Source organism: Colletes gigas, unplaced genomic scaffold (assembly GCF_013123115.1).
Source record: "Colletes gigas isolate AHSC1104 unplaced genomic scaffold, ASM1312311v1 Colletes_gigas_Sc00012, whole genome shotgun sequence".
Taxonomy (NCBI): domain Eukaryota; kingdom Metazoa; phylum Arthropoda; class Insecta; order Hymenoptera; family Colletidae; genus Colletes; species Colletes gigas.
Genome location: NW_025106641.1, coordinates 456681 through 482121, shown reverse-complemented (window position 1 = coordinate 482121; position 25441 = coordinate 456681). Strand labels below are relative to the sequence as shown.

At 42.4% G+C, this 25441-nt stretch overlaps 3 protein-coding genes across 7 annotated transcripts in view; 1 reads left to right on the top strand and 2 right to left on the bottom strand.

The window, feature by feature from the left end:
- The window catches only part of LOC122398878 (myosin-I heavy chain), a 39548-nt gene extending 32805 nt beyond the window's left edge, over positions 1-6743 (bottom strand). For all 3 annotated transcript variants that reach the window (XM_043399140.1, XM_043399139.1, XM_043399141.1), the window contains exon 1: positions 6461-6743. In XM_043399140.1, coding sequence (XP_043255075.1) covers positions 6461-6485 — 25 coding nt within the window. In that variant the 5' untranslated portion in view covers positions 6486-6743. The remainder of the gene's footprint in view (positions 1-6460) is intronic.
- Positions 6744-9370: 2627 nt separating this feature from the next.
- Positions 9371-22623, top strand: LOC122399232 (kinesin-like protein Klp98A). Of its 2 annotated transcripts, XM_043399759.1 has the most exons (16): positions 9371-9627; positions 10095-10164; positions 11828-11938; positions 12741-12857; positions 14060-14305; positions 14600-14772; positions 15000-15405; positions 15539-15823; positions 15963-16376; positions 16665-16862; positions 18377-18499; positions 18703-18804; positions 19002-19139; positions 19253-20299; positions 20376-20645; positions 20737-22623. In XM_043399759.1, exons 1-16 carry the CDS (start codon positions 9581-9583, stop codon positions 20980-20982), a joined length of 3993 nt encoding a protein of 1330 aa, XP_043255694.1. In that variant the 5' UTR covers positions 9371-9580; the 3' UTR covers positions 20983-22623. The 2 variants fall into 2 exon arrangements, with proteins under 2 accessions (XP_043255694.1, XP_043255695.1); XM_043399760.1 differs by lacking the exon at positions 18377-18499.
- On the bottom strand, positions 19634-25436 carry LOC122399233 (presenilin-1). Of its 2 annotated transcripts, XM_043399762.1 has the most exons (8): positions 25011-25436; positions 24647-24894; positions 24363-24572; positions 24070-24290; positions 23700-23987; positions 23374-23609; positions 23131-23292; positions 19634-19691 (listed from the first exon to the last, which is right to left on the bottom strand). In XM_043399762.1, the coding sequence occupies exons 1-7, from the start codon at positions 25143-25145 to the stop codon at positions 23137-23139; spliced, it is 1494 nt and encodes a 497-aa protein (XP_043255697.1). In that variant the 5' UTR covers positions 25146-25436; the 3' UTR covers positions 19634-19691; positions 23131-23136. The 2 variants fall into 2 exon arrangements, with proteins under 2 accessions (XP_043255697.1, XP_043255696.1); XM_043399761.1 differs by lacking the exon at positions 19634-19691 and having other exon boundaries at positions 22853-23292.
- Between the last annotated feature and the right edge of the window lie 5 nt (positions 25437-25441).

Below are 25441 nucleotides of genomic sequence, written 5' to 3'. Positions count from 1 at the left end.
GGCAAAAGGCGGCACGGCCGTGCCACTGCTATGCACCGCGGCAAAGCCATTTCAGTACACAAAAAATGTACAGTGACGACGAAGTAATAACTGGTGCTGCTGCAGTTATAGTAATAGCAAATGCAAAAAAAATGCCTAAAAAACGAAGATTTTGGATGCGTCCGAGTTTACGTAGCAGAAGAATATACAGGGTGTTCGGCCACCTCTAGCAAAAATTTTAATGAGCGATAGTAGAGGCCAAAATAAGACGAAAATCAAGAATACTAATTTGTTGATGGAAGCTTTGTTAAAAAGTTATTAACAATTAAATTCAAAAATTTCAAATCGTTCTGGAAAAATTATTTTCGGTTGCGGGGGTCAACTACAATCATTTTTGGTGAGTACACATACCTCCGAAATCCTATCTACTTTCGAGAAAAAAAATCGAGTAGGTGCTGAAATTTTTCGGCGAAAAAAAATTTTTCAAATCGTTCTAAAAAAATTATTTTCGGTTGCGGGGATCAATTACAATCATTTTTTATCATTACACATACCTCCAAAATCGTACGCACTTTCGAGAAAAAAATTCCTTACTGAAAATCCAATTAGGTGTCTAAATTTTTCAACGGAGAAAAAAAATTGCAAATCGTTGTGTATAGCCATAAAACAGCTGTCAAACACGCGCGGCCACTCGTCGCGTCCTAATCCGGAGTCCCGTTTTTTCTTCGATAAATTAACGTAGCCTTCGACTTGGGGAGAAAACCTCGGGCACCCTCGTTCTGGGGGTGACCTGGAAGTCTTCCTCCACCACGTTCAGGTATGAGGAAAGAGTTTTCCTCCCAAACGGGGTGTGAAAATGGGTCCTCCTTCCCTTAGTCGATGACCAATCGGTCGAGCTAAAAGTTAATACCAAATTCGGTTGACACCCCCAAAATCGCGTATCGGAGGAAGAAACGGGCTCCGGAAACATCGACTATGCAAAAATATGGGCACGAGGAAAAAATCTTTCGCCTATGACCATATTTGGTTACAAGACGGGGCTTTATGGCCCTGCCTGGGCCTTTCAGAACTGGAGGTAGCAATCGTCGCGCTGTGAAATTTTCCGTTCGATCGCGAAAGAATACCAATTTGTTGATGGAGGCTTTGTTAAAAAGTTATTAACGTTTAAAGTTCCTGTATCTTTGTATCTCGATGATGGTTTTGGAACGAAATTGACATGAAACTTTCGTGCTCTCGTGTCTTGGCACGATCTCTTTTGATGGTTACCGACATCGTGCCGATCGACTCGTCGGCATGCCGGTCGGCTTTTCAAGCCATGCTATCCAAGACGATGCAGTGTTTGGCTTTGCCGAGAAGTACTTAGGGTGCCGATCGGCCGTGCTAGATGACAGATGCGGACGCAGTGTAGACGCAATTCTCGGCTTTTGCCGATCGGCCGTGCCGAACGGCAAAAGCCGACCCAGTGGGGACGCGGCTTTAGGTATGTGATCCAGATATTAAATTTCGCGATAGTCGACGAGGCGGGGCTGCACGGAGTCACGTGACACATGACCTTGGAGAAATAGGAACCACGGCAGCTGACGTGCAGGTGCAGTGTGTTCGCAGGTGCTGATGGTGCACCTGCGTTCCACGAGCACGTGGTTCGTCGCGATGATTGAAGCTGACGCGATAAGGAGATTGAATCAAAATTTTTTTCGGCACTTTAATACCATCTGCGACCAGCGTAACAATCGGGATCAAGATTAAAAAAACGACCGAAAGATTTCACGCGTGTAAGAGCATTCTGTCGCAGGCTAGAAGAGAATTAAACGAAGAAGCGTGGCGCAAATCTGCACAGGTTACGAGAGTACGTGTTTCGAGTTTGAAAATATCGTTTTCTCGCGAACACGTACCCGTAATCCGCTACATTCACTCGGTTTCCGAGATTAAGCCGCGATCACAAGAAACGAGCGCGCGACACGACCCTCGTGCGAACTCGAGAATCATTACGGGCGACTTGTATTAAATTTCCATAGCCCGAGTAACGCGATGTTTGTGTCTCGCCTCTTCCATGAAACGTGCCCATCTGTCCTCCTCGAGCTTCCTATTTTCTCTGTCGTTCTTTACAATTCGCGTTTCCTTATCTCCGGCCTCGAATCTCCATCCGTTTCCCGAGTCGACGAAGGTCCTGGCCAGAGTATTGAAACAAGAATGTATTTAAACAAGAATCCACTACCACGCGACCATTAATTTCACGCAATATATTCAATATATTCTACAACCAGAAATGAGAAGAAAAAAATTTCTATATAAACATGTACACGCAGAGACCTACGTAAATGATCTGATTATTTAAATAAAATGTGTCAGGCCTACTGCGCAAAACAGAGGTTAGTCGTTAAAAATATAGCGAGCGAACAATAGAAATTCTTTCGACGAATTCGTATTGGCGGCCATTTTGCGATCCTGTTAACAATGTGTACGTAAAAACACGAAAGGGAACGGTAATAATATCTCGGCGAACAAAAGTGTTCTCGTCGGAGAGGCCCGTACAATGTTATTACCAAAGGTATAAAGTAGTTTTAACGAGCTCTCGCGAAACAAGTCTACCCTTTCATATTCAATTACAGAAACTGTCGAACTCGTTCGGTAATTTCTACTTCCTCCGCCGCGTATTTACGTTCGCTAGGCGCAGCTCGCTTAATTCTCTACCCCCTTCTGTCTTTTTCTTATTCTTCTTTACCGGCTTTTCTTTCGCGTTGCGCCACCTTCGACAGAGAATTCACGCCGCCGATCGAGGTCGCGGCTTTCGTGCAACGATCCGCTAACCAACGACAGTGGCAGCCCCAAAGAGTTCTCAGGGAGGTCGATGACACGTAACAACGGGAGGAAATAATTAACTCGGTGCATTATCATACGCAGAACACCGACGCGGTAACCTGCCCGAAAAACGTACGCGTAGAACCGTTAGAAACGACACGCGAGCGAACTTCTCTAGACCTGTACCCAAACGGTATGAAAGTTGAGACCATTGTCTGATATACAGGGTGTTTGGCCACCCCTGGGAAAAATTGTAATGGGAGATTCTAGAGAATTTTTTTCTCGAAAATACGTAGGATTTCGGGGGTATGTCTGTTCACCAAAAATGATTGTAGCTGACCCCTGCAATCAAAAATAATTTTTTCAGAATAATTTGAAATTTCTTAATTTAATTTTTTAATAACTTTTTAACGAAGCCTCAGTCAAGAAAATGATATTGTTGATTTTCGGTTTTATTTTGGCCTCTAGAATCTCCCATTAAAATTTTTCCCAGGGATGGCAGAACACTCTGTATAAAAGTTAGAAACTGTTAGGAAGAACCTGAATAATGAAGGATGCAGAAATGTTTAATGTCGTCGTGCAGTATTGTAACAATTCGTTGTAGAGTGCGTATGTCTACTGACAGCACTGATCTATCCTACCCAATAGACGTTTATTAAACTATTTAGTGAGTTGCAGTTGAGACACGACCCCACGAATACTGTGTAAAACGAACCGTACAATTTTGCGAATTATGTAATATCTGTTTGTACAAATTTGTACGTAATAAATTGTATTTGAATCTTTTGCTTGTACCTTGTTTAAAACAATATATAACCTACTGTTTACTTTCGATAATGATTAACACGATTTTCTATTACATACTCCGACAACAATATATTCGTGAAAACGAAGAATGTCCGTTGAATTGTCTTGCAATCAACGTCAGTCAAACGTTCGAAAGTATATTGACAGATAGGTCGTGTTTCAACAATGTCCTTCGAGAGGGCAGTGCGTCGCGTCTCGAAAGAGACAGGAAAGGAATGTATTAGGTCATCCCGCAAGTTCATGCCTTTCGTCCTTTTGTTAGATCGACGAAGATAAAATGAGTAACTTGATAGAAGAAAAACTAAATTTATTAACATTTTTAAGATATCAATATCAATAATTATAAAGTTGGAGAAAAACGAAGCTTCGAGTACAGATTTCACACTAGCTTATATTCCACATACTACTATTAAAAAAAAGCCATCACGATATCCCGAGTCACGTAACATTTTTACGTTCACCGGTAAAATACGGTTTTTGACGTCTATATCCGGTGAATCATTCGACGGTCACGAAATTCCGGGGAAACCTGCCTACCAGGATTCTGTAGTGACTCACACTCGCTCGAGATGTCCACGATATTCATGCGTGTGCTCAAGAAATGTTTCTTCGGAGGGACGATTTAGGTCAACGTAAAAAAAACAACGCGAAACAAATTTCTAGATACCCGAGATCTACGTTTTACGAGTCGATATTAGAAACGATCGAGAAATACGTGAGACGATATCGCATTCATCCAGCGAAAAGCATCCTTATATTTGATCGATCGCGTGGTATGGTATCGCCTCGAGGCACGCGTCGAGTTGGATTCCCGGAAATGTGTCCAGTATTACGATGACGCGAGGAATTATATCCTTATCTGATTTCAATTCGATCAAGGGCATATTACGAAAAAAGTAAAACGACGAGCGCGACTTTTTATATCACTCTTCATAACCTTCTCGTCGCGAGTGAAAGATATCTATTTATGAAATTCTTTAAACGAGACAATAAAGTTGCATCGATAAAATTATTGACAAGAAAAATATACAATTTTCTAAACTTGTAGAACATATGTACTAACATGGTGTTAATTTCCCTTGCACTCGAGTCACTGGACGCATTGTACCCCCGATCGGAAATATATGTATGTATACCGAGATCGTGCGTTTGTACCGTAAGTGGTTTTATCGTACGAGACGTGATAACATGATTGCGTTAGTATACACATATACGTACAATGTACACATCAGACTGCTTATGAATGCTGATTGTGTACCAGCGGTCAGATTGTATTGCCTGCAGGACAGAGAACTGGATCGCGTGTCACAAAAAAAAGGGTTTTTTTGGGGGGAACGTTTTACGCGTTTTTATAAAAACAAACACGCCGTCGAGACCTACAGTCTCTTTGTCTACAGCGTGCATTAAGAAAATGGACGAACACTTTAATCTTTAAAATGATCTCAGGAAAATGATTGTACGGCTTCTTTTCACGAAGTTGGAATAGTGGAAATATTGCCCTGATACTTACGACCGGTAGTGTATGCACATGAACATTCGCTTTTTATCGACCAGCACGATAAAAGAATTGAAAAGAAACGATATGGAAGATGGAAATCCCTGGACGTATCACTGCACTGCGGCGGATATATATATAGAGGAAGGAAGGGTTGGTGGATTCAGAGCGGAAGAATGATCGTGTGTCGCAGAACGCCCTCTCTCGTTAATCGAGCTTTAAAATATTACTAATGACATTTACACCTACCGTGCATGGCTAACTAGCGTTAACAGTGGCCCGTAATTATGTCGAAGATTATCGCGTGCCCAGGAGCCACCAGATGTCGCGATGCAAATTAAAGGGGCTATGGAACGCGGACAAATCGGTTAACACGGTACGAAAATTGGGGAATTAACGTTTAGCTTAATTTTTTGTACAAACATCTCGAGAAAAAAAAAATGTTCTGTAATGTCATACATTGATGTACTATCCCTTCTCAAGTTAACTGAATAGACGATGCATTTATGGTGAAGTATATTCAACATTAAATACCAAGTTCAATGCGAAGTGTACTTCATTCAAGTAGCCCGGAGAGTGGACGTTTACGACCGGGTAGAAAAAGAACTATGGCAAGCTACGTCGCGCAACACGCCAAAGAATTCAACCCATTTTTTTTTTCTCCGTCCCCATGACTTCGTGTAGAAAACCACGCGTGCTCGAAAGGGCACGCGAGAGCAAGATTACACCTACTGTCGATCGATGGGAGACATCGAACGAGCGGTTTAAAAGCCACCACGAACTTGACATCGGCCTCACGCAAGCTCTGGCTTATCCCCTGGAACAATCGGTCAATGCTACTCCACCCTGACTGACGAGGTTTACTTAAAAAAAACGTGATCAAAATATAAATTTCCTTTCAGTCTTGCGCATAGTCGCTGTATCTTGCGAGTTGTGTACTCGAATTTCATATCGTAGCTTTTATTCGTCGGAGAAACTACTGGTATTTACCCCTAATAAATCGATCGAATTTTCTATGGTGTTTCGTAGAAAATGTCTGAAACGATCGAACATGATTATTTCGTACGCTGACACACGCACCGAATACATCGTGAACCGCAAGGATAATAACCATAGGGCGACTCGACTCTCGCCCCTGCTAGTTCTACTGTTATTCCAATTATTATTATTATTATTACGTCGAGTTGCACCACCCGTCGTACACCGCCGGGTGCAACCGTAGTCGTTACGTGCACGTTTCTTGCTGCCTGTTTTTTTCACGTTGGGGCACGCAATAATAATTGTACGCGTATTACGAATATTCGTCGTATACGGGAAAGCTCGGGCAACCCGGTACGTGGAAAGTTAAAGCGTCAGCTTCGAGAACGGTTAGAAACTTACCCTGCGTGAAGTGCTTAGCAACCATGATGTGCGTGGCTCACGGCTCAGAACATTATTCTCCACCCCCTCGAACGAGGCTGCTGTAGGGTAACGATATATCCGGCCAGGGAAACCTTCACCTTTCACGCACGCGGTTACGAGCGTCAACAAACTGTACTCGCCGTCAAAATCACATGTTCGCGAACTGTCTGCCGTTTGTTCATGTACCGGGGTGTACATGCAATAAACGTACTGTGTGCGATTTAAGACGCGACTAAGAGGCACGAGGGACAACGCACATGCACGACAGTTGCCACCCGACTGATGCTCCACTGCAGCTTCGCTTTTCAAATGAACTAACCCTGACTGGTCGCGCCACCATACTAACAACCGGCAACTTCCTACTTCGCTCTGTTTTAACGATCCTATCGGCCGCTCTGCTTTACCGACTTTACCACACGTCCAATCAATCAGTTCGCGAGAACCGAAGAGGCAGCACCTGTTAAATCTTGGAATTATTAATATCGCATCGGTTCTACAACTGTTATTTTTTAATACAAAATCCCATATATCTTATAGAAACACTTCTACATTTTATGGAACGTCAGTTACTATAAGTAATCGATGTCAAACGCGGCCCCATTAAGTATTAGCATAAATTAATATACAAAAACTTCGTGCGTTTTTGTGGGCTGGAATAAAATTGCGATTTATACAAATGCAAATGAATACAGTGCATTCTGAATGGTACTAATGGACAGCATTGTGTTCTTCGGTGATTTATAAAGAACGTAGAAATCGTCATTGAACGTTATCGTCGTTCAACGACGATAACAGCTAAGCCTTATGGAATGCTTTCTGCCCCACATTCATGATAAATGTTTTTTACGTATATCTGACGCGACGTACAGAATAACAGTTACATTTTAATGTCTTCTTCTTCAATAATATGTAGTACGAATATCGGTCGAGAAGTGAACGAACTTTGAAAATTCGTTGACGATAAATGAATCGAGAGGTCATTGGGTTTTGTATGTATGTATGTGCTAACGAATAATTATAATTAGGAATAACGTGCAGTCGTTTTGCTCGGCACGTGCACGGCTCATCGATAGTATAAATGAACCTTCTCGACTTATTTATTCATTTTTCGTTGCTACCGAGCGTTTGAATGACAATGATACGGGAACCGCAAGAATGGCAAGTGACGATCGCACGACCGTATTTGGTTCCACGGGAAGTCTCTCCCTAAACAGAATGAAACAGTTTGGCACGTTTTTCTGTAGTAGCAGTCCCGTGGTATAGTCATGAAGTTACGTCAGAGTCCAATCGTCTATGAATCATTTTGTATGTATAGAGCGTATCATATAACTTGGCTTTTCAAGGCTCTCATTTTACATTGCCCGCGCTCCTCGATATACCAAGTGCCGGTTTTATAATTACGTATAATAATTTATGTATAAAATATAGGTGATTAGGTAACGTCACCGACTATTCCAAAGTAAAAAATGATTATTACTCTCCTATCTTTCGATGCGTATAATTGGAAGTTACTTTGAAAGTAAAATTCTTTACCCATCGCTATTGTCTTGAATTCAGACCAGGCCTCGTAACGTAACAGAGATTTCTCATGATTATACCCTGGAAAGCAAAAGTTCGGTGACCCCTCGTTTTCAAACATACTTCAAGGTCATTGCAATCGGCAAACTTTTTAACGCGGTAAATAATTACTGAAAATAGATATTCCTGGAACAATAAATCGACAGGTTTTTTTTTCCACCGACCCTCGATTCCGAGAAAAACTATTTCGAAACAAGGAATGGTTGACTGAGCAACTCCACGCATTTTCAAAGTCGATTGTCCCGGTACGATTTAGGTTATAACGCCTATTCCCGGTCATTCCACACACGTACCGAAAGCTACGAACAAAGTTTATTTTTAGTGAGACGCTAGTTTGCCGTTCTTTCACTAACGCCGACCGAGCCGGGTTTGTTTACGCGCGTTAAGCAAAAAGTATATCAATGGTCGCCCACGCAAATTCGTTTCGAAGAGCAACAGGCGCCGAATTTAGCGCAGCCAGCGATAGAGACACAGCCAAGAAGGAGAGCCAGACTTTGTTTATGCCGTTGGCCGCGGACCGCGCCGCGCCGCGCCGGTTCTGCACGAGACAAATTACGCACAGACTCGCGAGAGAGTTGTCGGACCCGTTTCTGGCAGGTAGCTAAATCGCGTTTGATCAACACACGGAATAAATACGAAGGGACACAAGCAGCGCTTCCTCCTTTCACGAAATTGTGCCAAAAAGTTTCGAACGGTCCGTTGACCTGCGTGGTACGTCACCTCGCGGCCAACGAGTTTAGCGCCGTCTATGATATATTTTCTATTTGCGATAACGGTGGGCAGGTGGCCACGATCCTGGTTCTTGTCCTGGATCCGTGCCCACCGTTGATGCGTAATCTCCAGCTGGATAACAAAACGACACGAATTCCCCGTACGACCGCCGTTACGCGCTAGAGAAACCGCAAAGCGTTTGATTTAGCTCCGTCGGTTTGCTGCGTGGGTGGCTCGCCTTCTCCGTTCACTCTCCACCGCTGCTTTACCGCCAACCGATCCGTTGGGTGACGTCACATACCGTAGAAGGGGGATACAAAACCTGTTCGACCGTCCCTTTCTTTATTTCGTTGTTTCCGCGACCGACCCGCTCTATCCGACGCGTCTATCCCGTTCTCTCTTTCCCCGACTTATTCTACTCGCCTGCACACGGTTTTTTTCCTTTTTCCCTGTCGTGTTTTCTGCCCGCCGTCATGTAGAACGAGCAAATGTGCGGATCACTTGAAATTAGGGATCCGCGCGCGTACGCGCATGCGCGAACATGCAATTTTTTGTCTCCGACTGCAGAGTGCAGCTCCGCCAGCAGTCGTCCGTCTGTCGAGAGCGTGTAAAGAACGATGTTGGGCGTCGTGCGCCAAGTGCGACGACGACGACGTTTCGTAGCACGGCAGAGCCCGTCGACGATGTGCTGTCCGTGCAGTGTCGCGAGAAACCACGTTTTCGCGTAACGCGAGCCGAAAACGGATCGAGAAAAGTGAAACAGATACACGGTGCACCGTACCCTGAGCAGTCCATGCGCTCTTTGTAGCCATGGCTTCGGTGAAGGTAGCCGTGAGGGTTCGTCCCTTTAACAAAAGGTGCGTGCTATACAACACCAGTGTTAATTCGTGACATTTTATCGACGCTCGAGATTCGAATAATCCCATCGATTCGCGAGGTCGTTTCCCGGTCGTGTTAACGACACCTAAGCCGTTGGTCGAACGTATCGGTCGAGGTTCGATTAAAAAAAATTCGAACGACAGTGTTTAAAAATGTTTTCGATGGAAATTCGACTGGCTCGCGACCGTTGTACCGTCGAACGCGATTCGAAATACGTCGGGCGATCAATTATACGCTTTCGATCGACCCTGGTGCGACACGACGGCCGTGCAACGAGATTCTGCCACCTGCTGTCATTCGGTCCCCGTATCCACATATCGTTACCGTGCACCTTTTCTTTCGAGCCCATCGTCCCTATGTTTTCGCGACTCGACCAAACCGTTACCAAATATTCGAAGCGCCCGACTTGGAGCTACGTGCGTGAATCTGTCGATTTGTATTACAGGGAGCTGGCGATGAACGCGAAGATGATCGTGCAAATGGATGGCAAGAAAACACGCATTTTCAACACCAAGGTATCGTCCTGTTCAAAAGTCCGTCGCTTTCGACGTTGCGCAAACGTTGCTTATTAAGGTTAAACGTTTCCTTTGTAACGCGTATACTTGGCGCACTGTCCGCATCGAGCAAATTCCTGCCAATCCCGAGCTTCGTCCTTAATGATCACGAACGGACTTTCTAAAAAGATTTCTACGCGGCAGAACGATTTTGTTTTGTTCGTCCCGAACTACCGTTGACCGCCACGCTGCTCGAAACACTCCGTGCACGAAACCGTGTCATAATTTCTGCCCGAACCACGGCCCACGGACCACGGCTATTGACCCATTAACGTAATATCGACCGCGACATTGTTCCTCGCGAACATGCAGTATCTTCTTTTCAGCCGAGATTATTTGTTGTTTCTCGTTACGTCATTGATATCCACGCTTGTCAAGCGAGATCTTTGACCGAGATCTCACGGGCAAGATAGCGAGCTGCGCGTCATCTGATCGGAGAAAGTGCAAAAATCGTTGCTGGACCAATCCCGGACGAGTTGCTTTCCGACGCGCAGCGCTGACCAATCCTATCGCAACTAATCCACATTTTACACGGCTAAATATGAGAATTCATTTCTAGATAAACTGCATCAAAATCAAAACTTGGAAATAAATATTGCCTGAAAACTTTTGTTAGTTATTTTTCCTTAACAATTAAACACACCACTTTTAACTTCTCTATGAAAGGACTCTACCATAAATTTTAGCAGCTGTGGTCTTCAGAATTGCTGTTTGCGTCACTAGTCACGTGACATCGATGGAAAATTTATTCGTAATTTTTACCGATTCGAATGACTATAATAATATAAGTTTGATGTTACGAGTCTCTCTTTTTCTCGTCTCGTGACTAATTTCTATGTTTATCCTCGGTAATTACCATAAGACTTCCCGTTTTATCGGCAGCGTGGTAAAACAGGTTTACAGGAGTCCAATGCACGCAACGTGACATGTCGGATCTATCGATGTGTGAATTTCCGTAAACGTCTGTTACGAAGCATACTTGATATTAACGCGTTTCGTAGCTTCGCGAGTCACTGTTGACTATTTACAATAATCTGTTCTTCAAAACAATCACCGCATGCTTCCAACTAAGCGATGATATAAGCCAAATTAAAACAAAGACGAAGAATGGTACACGATAAATGGTTTCGTTTAATTTTCTACCACGATTCGAACTTTGAAACGTTCCATTGAGAACCTCGAATTTCTTGCGGCATTGAACACGCTGAACGCAACTCTCCAACGATAATGATCCTCACCTTAGCTCTCGCGCTTATTGTAGGTTGCATGATGGGTAAACATAAGTAGTTTTACTTTTTAATTGCCTGCTAGCTTTGTTGTGCAATACGCTGAATGGCTCCCGATAGTGTGCGATTATATTATGTGGGATGCAGCCTAACGAATACACGTGACATAACGGGCTTACAGTTTTGCCAGCCACTTGCGATTGATGTGTTCTTTTCGCACGTCATCGTGCCAACTACTAACCTCTATCGAGCTAATTAAAATTTGGGTTAGGTGGTGAACCAACCTTATGCTTAGATAAGATTAAATTCTTCTACTTTATAACAATAACAGAACGCCCCTTATCGTATGTGCCAACTTTGTAAATATCTAGACATTGGAATTGCTGTGTTGTTTCCAGACACCGGGGAGTTGCAGAGAAATCGACAGGGAGAAATACAAAGACTTCACGTTCGATCACTCTTACTGGTCCTACGACCCGAACGACGAGAACTATGCGTCCCAGGAAGAGGTGTTTATATTGTTCTTTTTAAGATACCTAACCTTCAAAATTAATCCCGATAAATTCGTTAAATTTTGCGTACTTATACGAAATATTTACCTCGTTCAAGTACGGTGTGACTTCCAAAGATATTAGTCAACCCGTTTGAACGAGTAATCTTTTATTTACTTCGAGCAGTATATCGGACTTAACCGGAAATTCCTTCGATGCCGAGACTTGATAATGGATCATCGAAAACTCGTCAACAAATATTCTTTTCCTTACGAACGAAATTATATTACCACGATAGATGAATCGATCGCATTCGGCAGCGTTTTGACGATGAGCCACGATCAGAATTAAAATAGAAGACCGGCGTGCGTGTACCGGTATAGTAACCATTGTCGTAAGGACAGATTCTGATTGAAATTATGTATACGTTTTACATTATTCGGAAAATCGTTTATGAATTCGACTGTTCGATGAGTCGACTGTTGAGAAAATATTGTTAAATGTTTTTAAACAATGAAATATTCTACGAGACAACAGATATATAAATCACATTTGTCAATCGTGGGGCATCGACAACAATGCTGCGTGCGATAAGTATCGCAATTATCTGGTGCTACGATTCGTCTGGCGTCTGGTTAAAATTCTTTCATGCGTGTCTTTATTAGAATTGCTCCGCCAATGGACGCAGTTAGTACATATATGGCGCGTCGTGCTCGGCCTGTGAACGCGATAACAGACACGTTTTTCACGTCCCGACCGCAACGCTTCGTATCGTTGCGCCAGACAAAAACTTATTAATCATTTTCTTCTTTGTTTCCAGGTTTTCTACGATCTTGGTACGGACGTAATAGAAAGTGCCTTCGAGGGCTACAATGCCTGCGTTTTTGCTTACGGTCAGACAGGGTCTGGGAAGACCTTTACGATGATGGGCACGCCGGTAATATTACAATCGTACTCGCATTTTCCGCGGGAATTCATTCGTCCCCGAGTCATTGCGAAACGTTATGCATTATACCGCTGAAAATAATTAGAAGGCCACCCCTATTGAGTTCAGCTTTCGGCGATTCGGTATTTCACGACAGCGTTTCTCAAACTTCACCTTCCCCATCGATCCTCCAAAATAAGTTACATTTGAAATACCAATGCGTTTTCTTAAAATAAATAAAACGTCGTTGGGGGGCGTTGACGCGTAGTAAAAATTTTACAATTTCACAACAGCTCAAAACAATCGGAGAACTTTCTATTTAGATAACTTTATCGCGCCATAAAGCATTTAATATATTATGCTGATTATATGTTCGGTAAAAATGTTATCGTATCATGTACACAGTATTTTTTCATTATTCGTACGTTGCTCTCTGTAATTGGCCGGAAACCTGATCTCTCAATTGTTTCGTGCAGTGTCTGTACGTTCATTCGTTCTTGGTACATGGTTAATCATCAGATTTTTGGTTACTTCGGGTCCTCTTCAGGAATTAGAAATTTGTTGACACAGGTGCGACAGATTGGCGACAGATCCATCTGTCCTCGCATTTCATTATGGTTCTGTTGCTAAAATCTTACCGTCAGCGGCAAGAACGTGGCGGCATATCTGGCTACTATAACGCCATGACAGATTTGCCGCCAATCTATTGCCTATCAGCGCATGGATCTGTTGCAATTCCGCTTCATGTGTACGCTATCAACCTGTCAACTTAATCAGATATAACAGTCTCTCGCGTTTAATTAATTTCCTTCTGTTATCCTACCAGAGATAATCTGTAGACCATTAATTTCTCCACCGTAAAAAAAAATTGGTTTTCAAAACAAAATCGTGTATCCTCCACTAGATAGCAGTACATTAATTGAAACTGAAGAAGCACGATCTCTCGTGTCAAACGGAGCAATATTCTACGAACTTCGTTAGCGCTTCGTTAGCATATTAGCACGCTCGAACGCGCACATTAAGATTTATAGCGTTTCCTTTTCACACCGCGCTAGGAACAAAACTACGAAACCTTTCAAGAGGGTGGAATCTCTTTAAGATTTATTTCCAGCATCTAGCTGTTACTTTTTTACTTCTGTTAATTGTACGTTGTACGACGAAATGGCTCCACTAACGTTCTAACGTTTGCGACTCCACGCTGTTTGATATCTTAGGAGGCTCAAGGATTGATACCGCGGATTTGCAAGACGCTTTTCGCTAGAATGGCCGCGGGAAAAGAGAGCGGAGCGTCGTATAGAACCGAGGTATCCTTCCTGGAAATACACAATGAGAGAGTGAGAGACTTGCTGCGACTGGATCAGTCACAGTCTCATTCTCTCAGGGTGCGGGAGCATCCTAAACGGGGGCCTTACGTCCAAGACCTGTCCAGCCATCTCGTGTACGACTATTCAGACATTCAGGTACGCGAACGCTAGAAGGGAGTATTCTAGTCTGGCTTATGGAACAATAAGGATATATATCTTTTGAATCAAATAAAATGAAAATTATACAAGACATAAATTTTCATCCTGCATATAGAGTTCAAATTTCAAGTCCTGTATCATTGCTAGTTTTCATATTTCACCATATAAACCCCTCAGAATAACAAGTTCTCATTGTGACTGAAACTCGAAGAAAACGTGAAAAGGAAAGAAATCAATTTCCTTTTATCTCCAAACTAAACACACCCCCTTGAAACGTTCGGCTCGTTGTAGGAATGTATGGTGAGAGGCAACACGCACAGAACTACCGCCAGCACAAACATGAACGACGTGAGCAGCAGGAGTCACGCGATCTTCACGATAACGTTCGTGCAAGCCGGACTCTCCGAGGGCAACATGCCGTCCGAGACCGTTTCCAAGGTGCATCTTGTCGACTTGGCCGGAAGGTAGTCGAGACAAGCATCGGAAGACGATCGTAGCGTGCAAGTACCAAAGTCGCCGAATGCCAAACAATAGTTTTAAAAGTTTAACAATCATTTAGCACTTGGCGATTTTTTTGGTACTTCCATTTTGTAATTCTTGCTTTCAGTCGTTGGTCAAATACAGAATAATCAAAATATACATTAAATATACGTATAAAGAAATGTATTTATCTCTGTATTCGTGTTTGCAGCGAACGTGCTAACGCTACGGGAGCGACTGGACAACGACTGAAAGAAGGTGCCCATATCAATAAGTCATTGGTGACTCTAGGTTCTGTGATATCGGCGCTAGCGGAAGTCAGTTCTACTGGCGACGAGTCTTCTTCCTCCAAGCGAAGCGTCTTCATACCTTATCGCAACAGTGTGCTAACATGGCTACTGAAGGACTCGCTCGGTGGCAACTCCAAGACTATAATGATCGCCGCTATTAGCCCGGCGGACTGTAACTATGGTGAAACCCTCAGCACGCTTAGGTACGCCAACCGAGCGAAGAACATCATCAACAAGCCGACAATCAACGAAGATCCGAACGTCAAGCTGATCAGGGAACTCAGAGAAGAGATCCAGAAGCTAAAGTCCCTTATCGGGAAAGATATGGCAAGTAGAGACCCTAATTTTTCGTCGAGTGCTCTACCCTAGGGTTCGTGATACCTATTTTTGGAAACATTGTCTTTAGAATATTATCGCGTGGAAGGATGCATATTTATCCGATACTTATCTCATTTTCCAGAGCGTCGAGAGGCCACCGCAGATGTTGTTGGCACAAATTCACGAGAAGCAGGAACAGGAGAAAGTGTTGACGGAAGAGTGGACGGAAAAGTGGCGGGAAACGCAGCAAATTCTTCAGGAACAGAAGGCATTGGGCCTCCGAAAAAGCGGTGTTGGCGTGGTCTTGGACTCGGAAATGCCACACTTGGTAGGGATCGACGATGATCTTCTCAGCACTGGCGTCACGCTTTACCACCTGAAAGAGGGTAGAACGTTAGTGGGAACGGAGGAAGCACCAATCACGCAGGTGATAGATCTACTACGAGAAGCTGTAAAGAATACCCTAGAATATAGTATACTTATCTTGTTGATCAGCTTCGAGTAATAATTAGTAATGGAAGGCCCGATGAGCGTTGTAGTGCTGAAATGTAATTTGTACGACACAGGATATCGTATTGACCGGCGTGGACGTCGAGCCGGAACACTGTGTGGTGGAATTAGATAGCGGCGTAGCGACCCTTCATCCCCTTTCTAATCACTGCTGGATCAACACAGCCCAAGTGGATAAACCGACACGGTTATCGCAAGGCTGTATCATTCTTCTGGGCAGGAACAATATGTTCCGGTACAACGATCCAGCGGAGGCGGCCAAGCTAAGAAAGGAAGGTGGAACGGGTAACGGTAACTTACAATCGACGGTCGTCAATCTTTCAAGATTGTCCCTCTTGAGTTGGAGTGTCTCGGATTTGCATGCCTCGTCCTCTAGCGATAACCTTTTAAATTCGAGCGAGGACCTCCGCGCGCTCGAAGAACTGGAACAGCAGAAGGCTGCCCTTATCAAGGAAAAGGAGGACTTCAAGGTTCGTCAGGCGATCATCCAGCATTATATTATTCACTTTGCATGGAAGTCGTGTACAGGATGGCTCGAAACTAGTAGAATTGCAAAATTTATTATTTATTAATATTCTTAGAGAATAACTGGTGATTCTGCTCGCCACCCTGTAGACTTCTTCATAAGGGACAAACAAATCAAATTTGTTCAAATCATTGGTATACAGAGATTAAATTAATCCTTTGTGTACGAATGTATTGTTTCTCAAAGAAATAGCTATGCATGTTTGAAAGAAAAAAAATTGTGTTTCATGCAGAGGGAACAGGAGGAACGAGAAGAGAGATGGACTGCTAGAAGAGAGGCCCTGAAAGGCGCGCAACGTGAATTGGAACGGGAATGGGGCGCCCAGTGGAAAGAGTGGGCGGACGCGATAGCTGCCCTCGAATCACGGCAACGCGAGTTGCGCGCGCGGCGAAACATCCTGGAGCAAGAACGACGGGACGAAATGACGCAAGTAAGTGACACGGACGCGCCGTCCCCGGACTTAAACGTAATCTCAATCAAGTATCAATTCTACCTCGTCCTTATTGCTCTCGGTGTCCTTATTTGCTTGTCTGGCAACATCATCATCTACTCGCACGTTTGCCCGTTAGACATGTGACCCCGTGTAAGGTATCGTCGGGGAGCTTCATTCGTTCGCGTTCCACGTGCTATTCGAACACGAGCCCGCCTATGCCAAGTGTTCGACCAAGAACTGTACTTAAATGGACACGTTCCACGCTCGAAAACGAGACGTCATCGTTTACGATGAACGAACGACAACGAATATAATATAATATAGACAATAGAGAATTACTAAAGACTTAAGGTGCTTTTAAAACCAACACGGCGTCTATCAGGGTTTTCTCTCCTGAACTGTAACATATGTAATGTGTATAAATTGTTAACTGGACGACAACTGTCCGTAATATGTATATATTATATATATTTCAATTTGTATTCTTCGTTTCTACATGCAGGTACTACGGGTTTTTAACGCTGCGTCTAATTCACAGAGACAATATAATAGTCCCTTAGAATTTAATGCCTGTCTTTCTAGCGATTTAGATAGAAAGGTAAATAAGCCGCCGAAACGAACTGTGCCAGTGTTGACAAGATATTGCCGGACAAATGGCATTCCGTGGAATGTTATTACCATTAAGTACCTTAAGTAGACAATGTTAAGGTGACAAGAGAGAGCGAGAGAGAGAGAGAGAGAGAGAGATACAAAGTTATGTACATATCTGGGCTTGTTTTTTTGTAGAACTGTCTATGGGTTTGTTATGCGAGAAAAGAAAAAGAAAGAAACTGTTGTTATACCGATACTTGTTGATTAATAAATTTTTCTTACGAAAATTGGCCTTCGATCTTCCACGAAACGTTGCACGCACACTCTCTGTTCTGTATCTCACGTACTCGATAAGTAATACACGAATGATCGAATTAACACTCCCGATTAACAAACCCAACGTATCTTGTTAACAATATGGGGGCACGTACGCACGTGTACTGGCGCCACGAGCGCTAACCGCGGGGATTAATGAAACTAATCTCTTTTCAAGGTAATGTATCGCGATGAATACTTTCTAATACCCTGTTTTCATATTTTTTTTTTCTCTCTCAAATTTCCATTCACAACTTTGTCAGACGATTATTTGGTAGATCGAATTCCCAATAAATCTTGTACGAATCGATCCGTAATGTCACGTAGACCCTTGTATTAACCAACGTATACATAAAACTAGCATGCTTACACTATATTAATTATTCACATCCCATTTGATCTTTACTTTCACACGATCGACAATGTATTCGTACATTGATCCTTAAAGTTCACGGTTCGTCCACGGTGACGTTCGATCATTTTTTATGGTTTTGTTTCTTTTTTTTTAGTTCTGTTCGCTCGACAGTATGAAAACGGCATCTTAATTATACTTTCTCAGTTATCCTTTTTTGTTAATGCATCGATATGTGTGTGTGTGGTACCAGGTAGAAAGTTTATGTAGGGAAGTTGCCTCTCTGCGCACAACATTGCAGTCCAAGCATCGTCAATTCCAAGAGTTCATGAACAATCACGAACGCGCGCAAAGATTCCATCCACGGTGGGAGAAGGTAAGATTTAGAGAAAGGAAATTCAATATTTGCGGCACCTGTAGTCTATAGGGAAGCACGTACTGCGATAAATAATCGCACGCAACGCGAACCTGCATCGTGTCCATTTATTTGTTTATTTATCTTTATTTCAATCACGTGAAATTATTCTACACAAAACAGTCGACAGTTCCTCGCTTTAAAGAGAAAATGTACCATTTCAGACGGACGACGGTGCTGGCAGTGACGGCAGCTTGCCAGAATCCTGGTCGAGTTTGAACGATGATAAATGCGTTGACGCGATGCGAGAACTTGTTAATCATCATGTGAGTAAATCATGAGACCATACTAATTCCCTATGCTAATTTTAATTCAGGAAAAATCAACAACTATCTTAGATCTCTGCCACTTTCTACTCTCTACTATGGATCGTACGATCAAAGATTAAAATTAAAAGTTCCAAACACTTTCGACTTTTGGAAGAAGAATTTACGAAGAATAAAGAGTGAATATTTTTTTCTAGAAAAAAGAACTGGCTGTCTTGGAAACCGAGCTGCAAAACAAGGTCAAGTCCCTAAACGAACACCAAAGCAAAGTGGATAAAATGGAGGAAGAGTTGATGGAGATAGCCAAAAAGCAGAAACACATATTTAACTTGGAAGTAGGTAAACTTCGTGTAACCACCGATCATCGACATACGTCTTTGTAAACGTTTCTTTTTTATCTACTTAAAAAATTCGACGTTACTCACTGGCCAACTTAATCTGTTGTCAGCTGGAAGGAGAGGGAAACACGGAGAAGAAAGTGATACTTGCAAAACGAACCCAAGAGCAGCTCCAGGAGATCCTACGACGGAAACAAAGTCTTTCGTTAAATCTGAAACGTGCTCTGCCCGCATCCCAAGACGATCGTTCCTTGAGCGGCGACGACATCTTGTCGAACGGGGAAACGCAATCGTTTCAGGATGCTTGCAATAGAAAACTTCAAATAACAACCGCTTTGAGCATACTGCCGCAAAATATTCCAAGTTCCGTCGACACCGCGGACACTTTCCACACAGCAGCAGCCGATTCGCCGGAGCCTCGTATTCCGTTCGAAGATCCAGACAAGAAAGAGTCTGAAATCTCCCCGAACGACGAGCAGCAGAAGATGCCAAACAAGCAACAAAACGCTTCTGAAGATGTTTGTTCAGAGAACGATAGGGATAGATTGCCTGAAACAGAAGACAGAAGTTCGTTGAATGTAAATAGAAAATCATCGACGGATAGTGCCACGGAACCAGATAAATGCAACGGTAGCGCATCGAAATCGCCAACGAATTCTATCACGGAGGAGGAGGAGGAGGAGGAGGTTCCCGAAGACTCGCTGGAGTCACCGGTGCAACAGAATCCAGCGATGAAACGTCTGAACCAAAGAATCTCTCGTCAACGGATGATGGTAATGAGATGCCTGGAGGCTAACACTCCCTCCAAGGATGATCTGAACCGGCAGATATCGATTCTGCAAGACCTGCAAAAGCAACAGATCGAATTGGAAGTGTCGCTTTTGGAGGACGAACGAAAGAGTCATAAACTGTCATTGTCTCGATGTAGCGACGACAGGCTACAAACAGAGACTACCGACGACCGTGTACAAACCCTAGAGTCTAAAACGTGCCGTAATTTAGAGGCCATGAACAGCACAGCCACGCTGCTCACCGAATCTACAACGCGATCTCCGATCCTCAGGAACAACAGGCCTAATACCGAGGATGACAGTCTATCGGAATCGGTTGCTCCTAGAATCTCTTCCAGTAGAGGATACTCGACGGTTTATTTAACGGTAATTGTCTCCTAATCTTTTCAGAGAGAAAAACTAGCCATCCTGTACGAACCATATGTTTTATTTTTAAATTTAGAGCCAAAACCGAGGCGATCGATTAAGCAGCCCGTACTCCTTGACAATCACGAGATCTCTGCCATCTTTGATAGCAAACGACAACGATTGCGACAATGTGATCAACATGATCGTTAGTATACCCTCCTACGTAATACGCGGCGCGGGGACATCCAGCCATTACGAATACGAGGTACGCGTCGTGGCACAGGATGATAGTTGGACGCTTCTGCGTAGATACAGAAGATTCCGTGAATTGTATATTTCGATGCGACAGAAGTACGGTAGCAAGGTAAATTATTTTATCTAATACACCCGTGTGTAAGGATTCGTCCGTGTTCCAAGATTTTTACGGAAAGATGTTTCTTTTTTTTTTTACGTAGGTAGCAGCGTTACGCTTTCCGCCTCGACAAGTTTTCCCAAGGTACGAGGTCGTGGCACGGCAACGTAGGAAACGATTAGAAGAATATTTGCGACGATTGATACAGGTTTGCTCGGAGTTGCCGCACTGCGAGCCTCTCTACAAGTACAACGGCAATTTAAGCAACATAGATAAGCAATCGCTGCTGGAATTCAGCTCGTTCTTCAGACGGGGAACATTCGAGAGCAGCAAGTATGGTACAAGCTAAAGAATTGGTTCGCGCGAGCCACAGACAGAACGAAGAGACTCTGAGCGGTGGATATATAGGGGAGATGTTTATAATTCGTTGTATTTTTTTATGAAACCGAACCGAAGATAACGTAAAGTGGGGGAAAAAATATTAGCAAAGTGTAGTGACCACTTTCGCGATGATTATTAATTATGTATATTTACCAAAATACGTTTCCAAAAGTTTATTGTTTATAAGACTGATGTATATCGCATATTTAATTATCTGTTTGTTCGTAGCGTTAGTAAAAAGGTATCACGGCAAAATGATATTTAAGGGAAAAAAAAAAGCAAGATCTAGCGTGTCTTGAAGGTATTTTCGATATTAGATAGATCCCCAGACTAAATTGTTACGGGTTGCGGATATTTTCCTAATGTTTTTCTCCTTTCTTAGGAGCAACGCACGTTCTTGAAGTGTACCTTTTTCTCGCTTCGATATTTCACGGACACGGAATTGTTGATTTCTTTGTTTGAAAACATTGCGCGACCTGTCGTCGATAATATGTTTAGCTAGACCAGTATTGTTATACAAAGTACGCACGAACTGCGATATAATTTGTTGTGCGCACAACCACGGTGACCGTATATATATAATATACAATATATATCGGGCGTGATTATGCTCGTGATAATAATTAGATTTCATAAAATGATCGCGTTTATTTTTTCGTCGAACAGCGTCTTTTACACACCGTCGTCGCGGAGAGAATCGACTGGATTATATCGAAAATCGAACTTCCTCCTAGCGCGTAGTTATAATAAACTTATTGAATTATCATAATTTTACAAAGTGCAAAGGATATCATATCGCTGTTGAAGTTCTTCCGGTTCCGGGGATATTATATATAATATATATATTGTATATGCATACACTGCGTTTTGCGGCGAAGATTGTAAAAAAGAAACACCCACAAACACACACACACACACACATACACACAAACACAAACAAACAAACAAACAGCAATGTTAAAAGTTGACGTTATGCAATGCTTTGGCAATGAGACGAGAAATTCTTATTAATCGACGCTAATCTCAAATATCATTGATTATTATCGAAAAAAATGTTTACCCACCATTGTAAAATTGCTTCACGAGAATCGAAGGGGTAATTTTCGCCTTCTTAACAGCATGCAAATCGCGTATACGCTTTCCAAGCTCAAGGGTTCTATATGTATATACGAAAGAAAAATCGTCTTTTTCCATTCGACCAGATAATTTTGCCTTCAATTCTAAATAATCGGTAGTATCAACGGAACTTCTATTAAACACCTGATTCCTGTCGTTTAATATTAAAAAAAAAAAAAAGCAAACGAAACACGTAGCAATACGCAGCATCGTCATTGAAGCAAATATTCAACTTGTGATTATGCTGAACGATACTTATTCCATGGCTGTGTATAAACGGATTTCAAACCCCGATGAATTATCCTGATGGATGGATTAGTCTTACTTAGTAGCTCGTAGCCGCGAGGTCTGTATATTTTAGCAAATTGTTTAGACGAACATTGTACCTCATCTTTCATACGGTTTCCGAAAGAACGATCACCAACTGCTTTTTTTATACTTGATCTATGCGATCTTTGTTCTTTAAATGTAAGAAAATACAATAAATTGTCATAGCTCGATTAATTCGATTATTTCCAACCAACACCTATAGTACTTTGAGGTAAATTTTTTCCACTACCGAACAAGACAAACACAACGATTAATTTTCAATTAAAAAAACCGCTAAAGGCTAAATTTCAAACGAAAATTTGTCAAGGATTTCTAAAGTCGTTTCGTACCTATATCAGATAAACACAATCGTTATTTATTATATCTCTTATCCATTTTACAAATGTTAAGTTTTGTCTTGAGCATTTCTGTAACACTGGATTTCTATCCGATGCAATGAATACTCTGTTAAAAAATACTAGATTATCCAGTTCATACAACGCACGGTATAGTATGTTGATTTGTACCATGTCACAGGACAATTACGTGTCCAAAATACAAGTTTGAATAACGACGAGTACGAAGAGAGTGTTTAAACGGAATATAAAAGCTATAGACGATCATAAGTGAGCATAAGTAGGCACTATCCTTTTGTAATAAATTATAGTAAATAATGTTATGCTTGTCATACCTATAGTTAAATGAACACTTGCTCGCTCGCTAAGCTATCTGCAAACGGCGCGACGATTACTCTGGTGGCGAAATAAAATGTTAAACCAAAAGTAATGGATATCGGTAGGGCTGGCAACGCTTTCTTAAATATAGCCAACAACAAGAGAGTCAAACAAAGTCCCTGAAAATACAAAATGTTGATGATAAAATTTTCAAAGTCTTCACCGTTTGAGGACAAGGTGTACAACCGACGAATACTTACAATGAGAATGGCGACGAAGCAAGCCAATGTTGTGTTCCAATCGCCGTAACTGGAAGCTTTTCCAACCAAAACGCTGTAAAATATAAAATCGCCAAGCCCCAACTTGACACCTCGTTCTTCCTCGGTGACTGCGACTTGCGGTCCTCGTACCACTCGATCGTCTTGTTGTCTTGAGGTTTCTGTTACCGACGATGTGTTCTCGCGTACCTCTTGCGCTCGTCTTGCTCCTCTGTCGCCTGACAACGAAATTGTATATCAGTATTTGTAATCGAGAATACAACGAATACATCTCTTATGCTTCTACTTTTCAATAGTTCGTTAATTACCGTGCGATTCTACCCACTCGGGTGTAAACCCGCCTTCCTCTGCATCTCCCGATGCAGAATTATTTTGATTCTCCACTTGACCGCGCATAGGATATGCTACACTGTCACCAGCAGCTGAATCGCTAGTAGTCAACGTTGCTGCTTGCACGTAACCAGCGTAAGTCATTGTAGCCGTATACATGACGGTGGAAGAATAAATCAAGGCAGGAAAAATGGATTCGTTCCGTTCTTGAGCTGTCTCTACGAGTATCCTTAAAGGCCCCTTTGGTGTTAATACAGCTATCAAATCTGAAAGCGAAGACGCAAATTCGTATCCGTCCCTTTATTATCGTTTACGTGTTTATAACTTTTTTCATTGTACTGATCGTACCCCAAATACTGATAACACCTAATACGACCCATGTTGTCCATTCGGGTAAATATTTGATAAAAACAAGAGCCATCAGGGCAGAGATGAAAATAAGATACGCTTGTTGCAATTGCAATGGACCCTGCCAGTGTATACATATCATTCCAACTACTCCAAAGTTCCATAAAACTATACCTAACGTGAACAGATCCATTGGAATGTTGTAAGCTTTTAATACTTGTCTGCAACAGATTTTTCATTTTTTAGTAACATAGAAAATTATATTCCGTCCCCCGTAAAGTACTTATACTCACTCGCAGTACAAAACAGAGAATATGGATAACAACAGTAAGGAACTTATTATCAACCACCCATGGATCACTTTGTAAAATTTATATTTATATAAGACAATAAGTATCATGGTCATAACAACAATGACGCTCATTAGTATCAAGGAATTGGCAACCGCTTGCCAAGCTTTGGTACCTGTGTCCGGACTGTCTTCATGAAACGGAGTGTACACTCTAAAAGAAACATCCTTCTTAATCCTGTTGCATTAAGAAGAATACACGATTGTTCGCTATTTAAAAAAACTCACAAGTATAATCCTTTGGTAGTGTAGAAATTTATAGAACTAATTGTGGCGACTACAACTAACATACAAAGAGATACAGGCACAAATAATTTAATGACATGTGCAGCTCCATATTTTAATTCTTCTTCCTCCTCGTCTCTATAGTTCCTAGATCTGCTCTGACCGCTATTACCAGGCGTACCCCTCCTAACAAGCCCGGCATTTGACATACCTGGTGCCTGAATATGTACATCGGGAACACCATTTTCTACCTGAATATTGTTTACGTTACTGTAATTAAATTTCTAGTAATTCAATAAAAATTCAGCGAAGGATGCTATGCGCTACATTGTGAACAGAACAAAGGGTTTAAATAATGCAAGCATACCTCTTCGTTACTAATACGCGAACGTCTTTTCCGACCAGTGACTAAGCCCAGATCATCCGTGCGAGACTCCGCGACGTGACCGTCCATTAGGCTTGTGTATTCGTCCGCCGAATCGTAAGCGTCACTCCCAGACATTCATCAACACCTATGGTAGCGAATAAATCGACATAAGAACACTTTTGACAGCCCCACACACGCTCCTTTTTTTTTTGTACTATCCGCGCTTCGTTTCCTCGCGTCGCAGCGACTCGCGATTACATCCAAAAAAACGGTACAAAAATATTCGATCAATTTTTTGCGTATCGACGGTTACTCGCGAGATTCGGACCCCGAACAGTGCAATGTAAGAAACTTTTGATCGTTGAAAAAATGCACGCCTCGAGACTAGTTTAAGATTTTTACAAAATAATCTCGACACCTGTCGGCGGCCA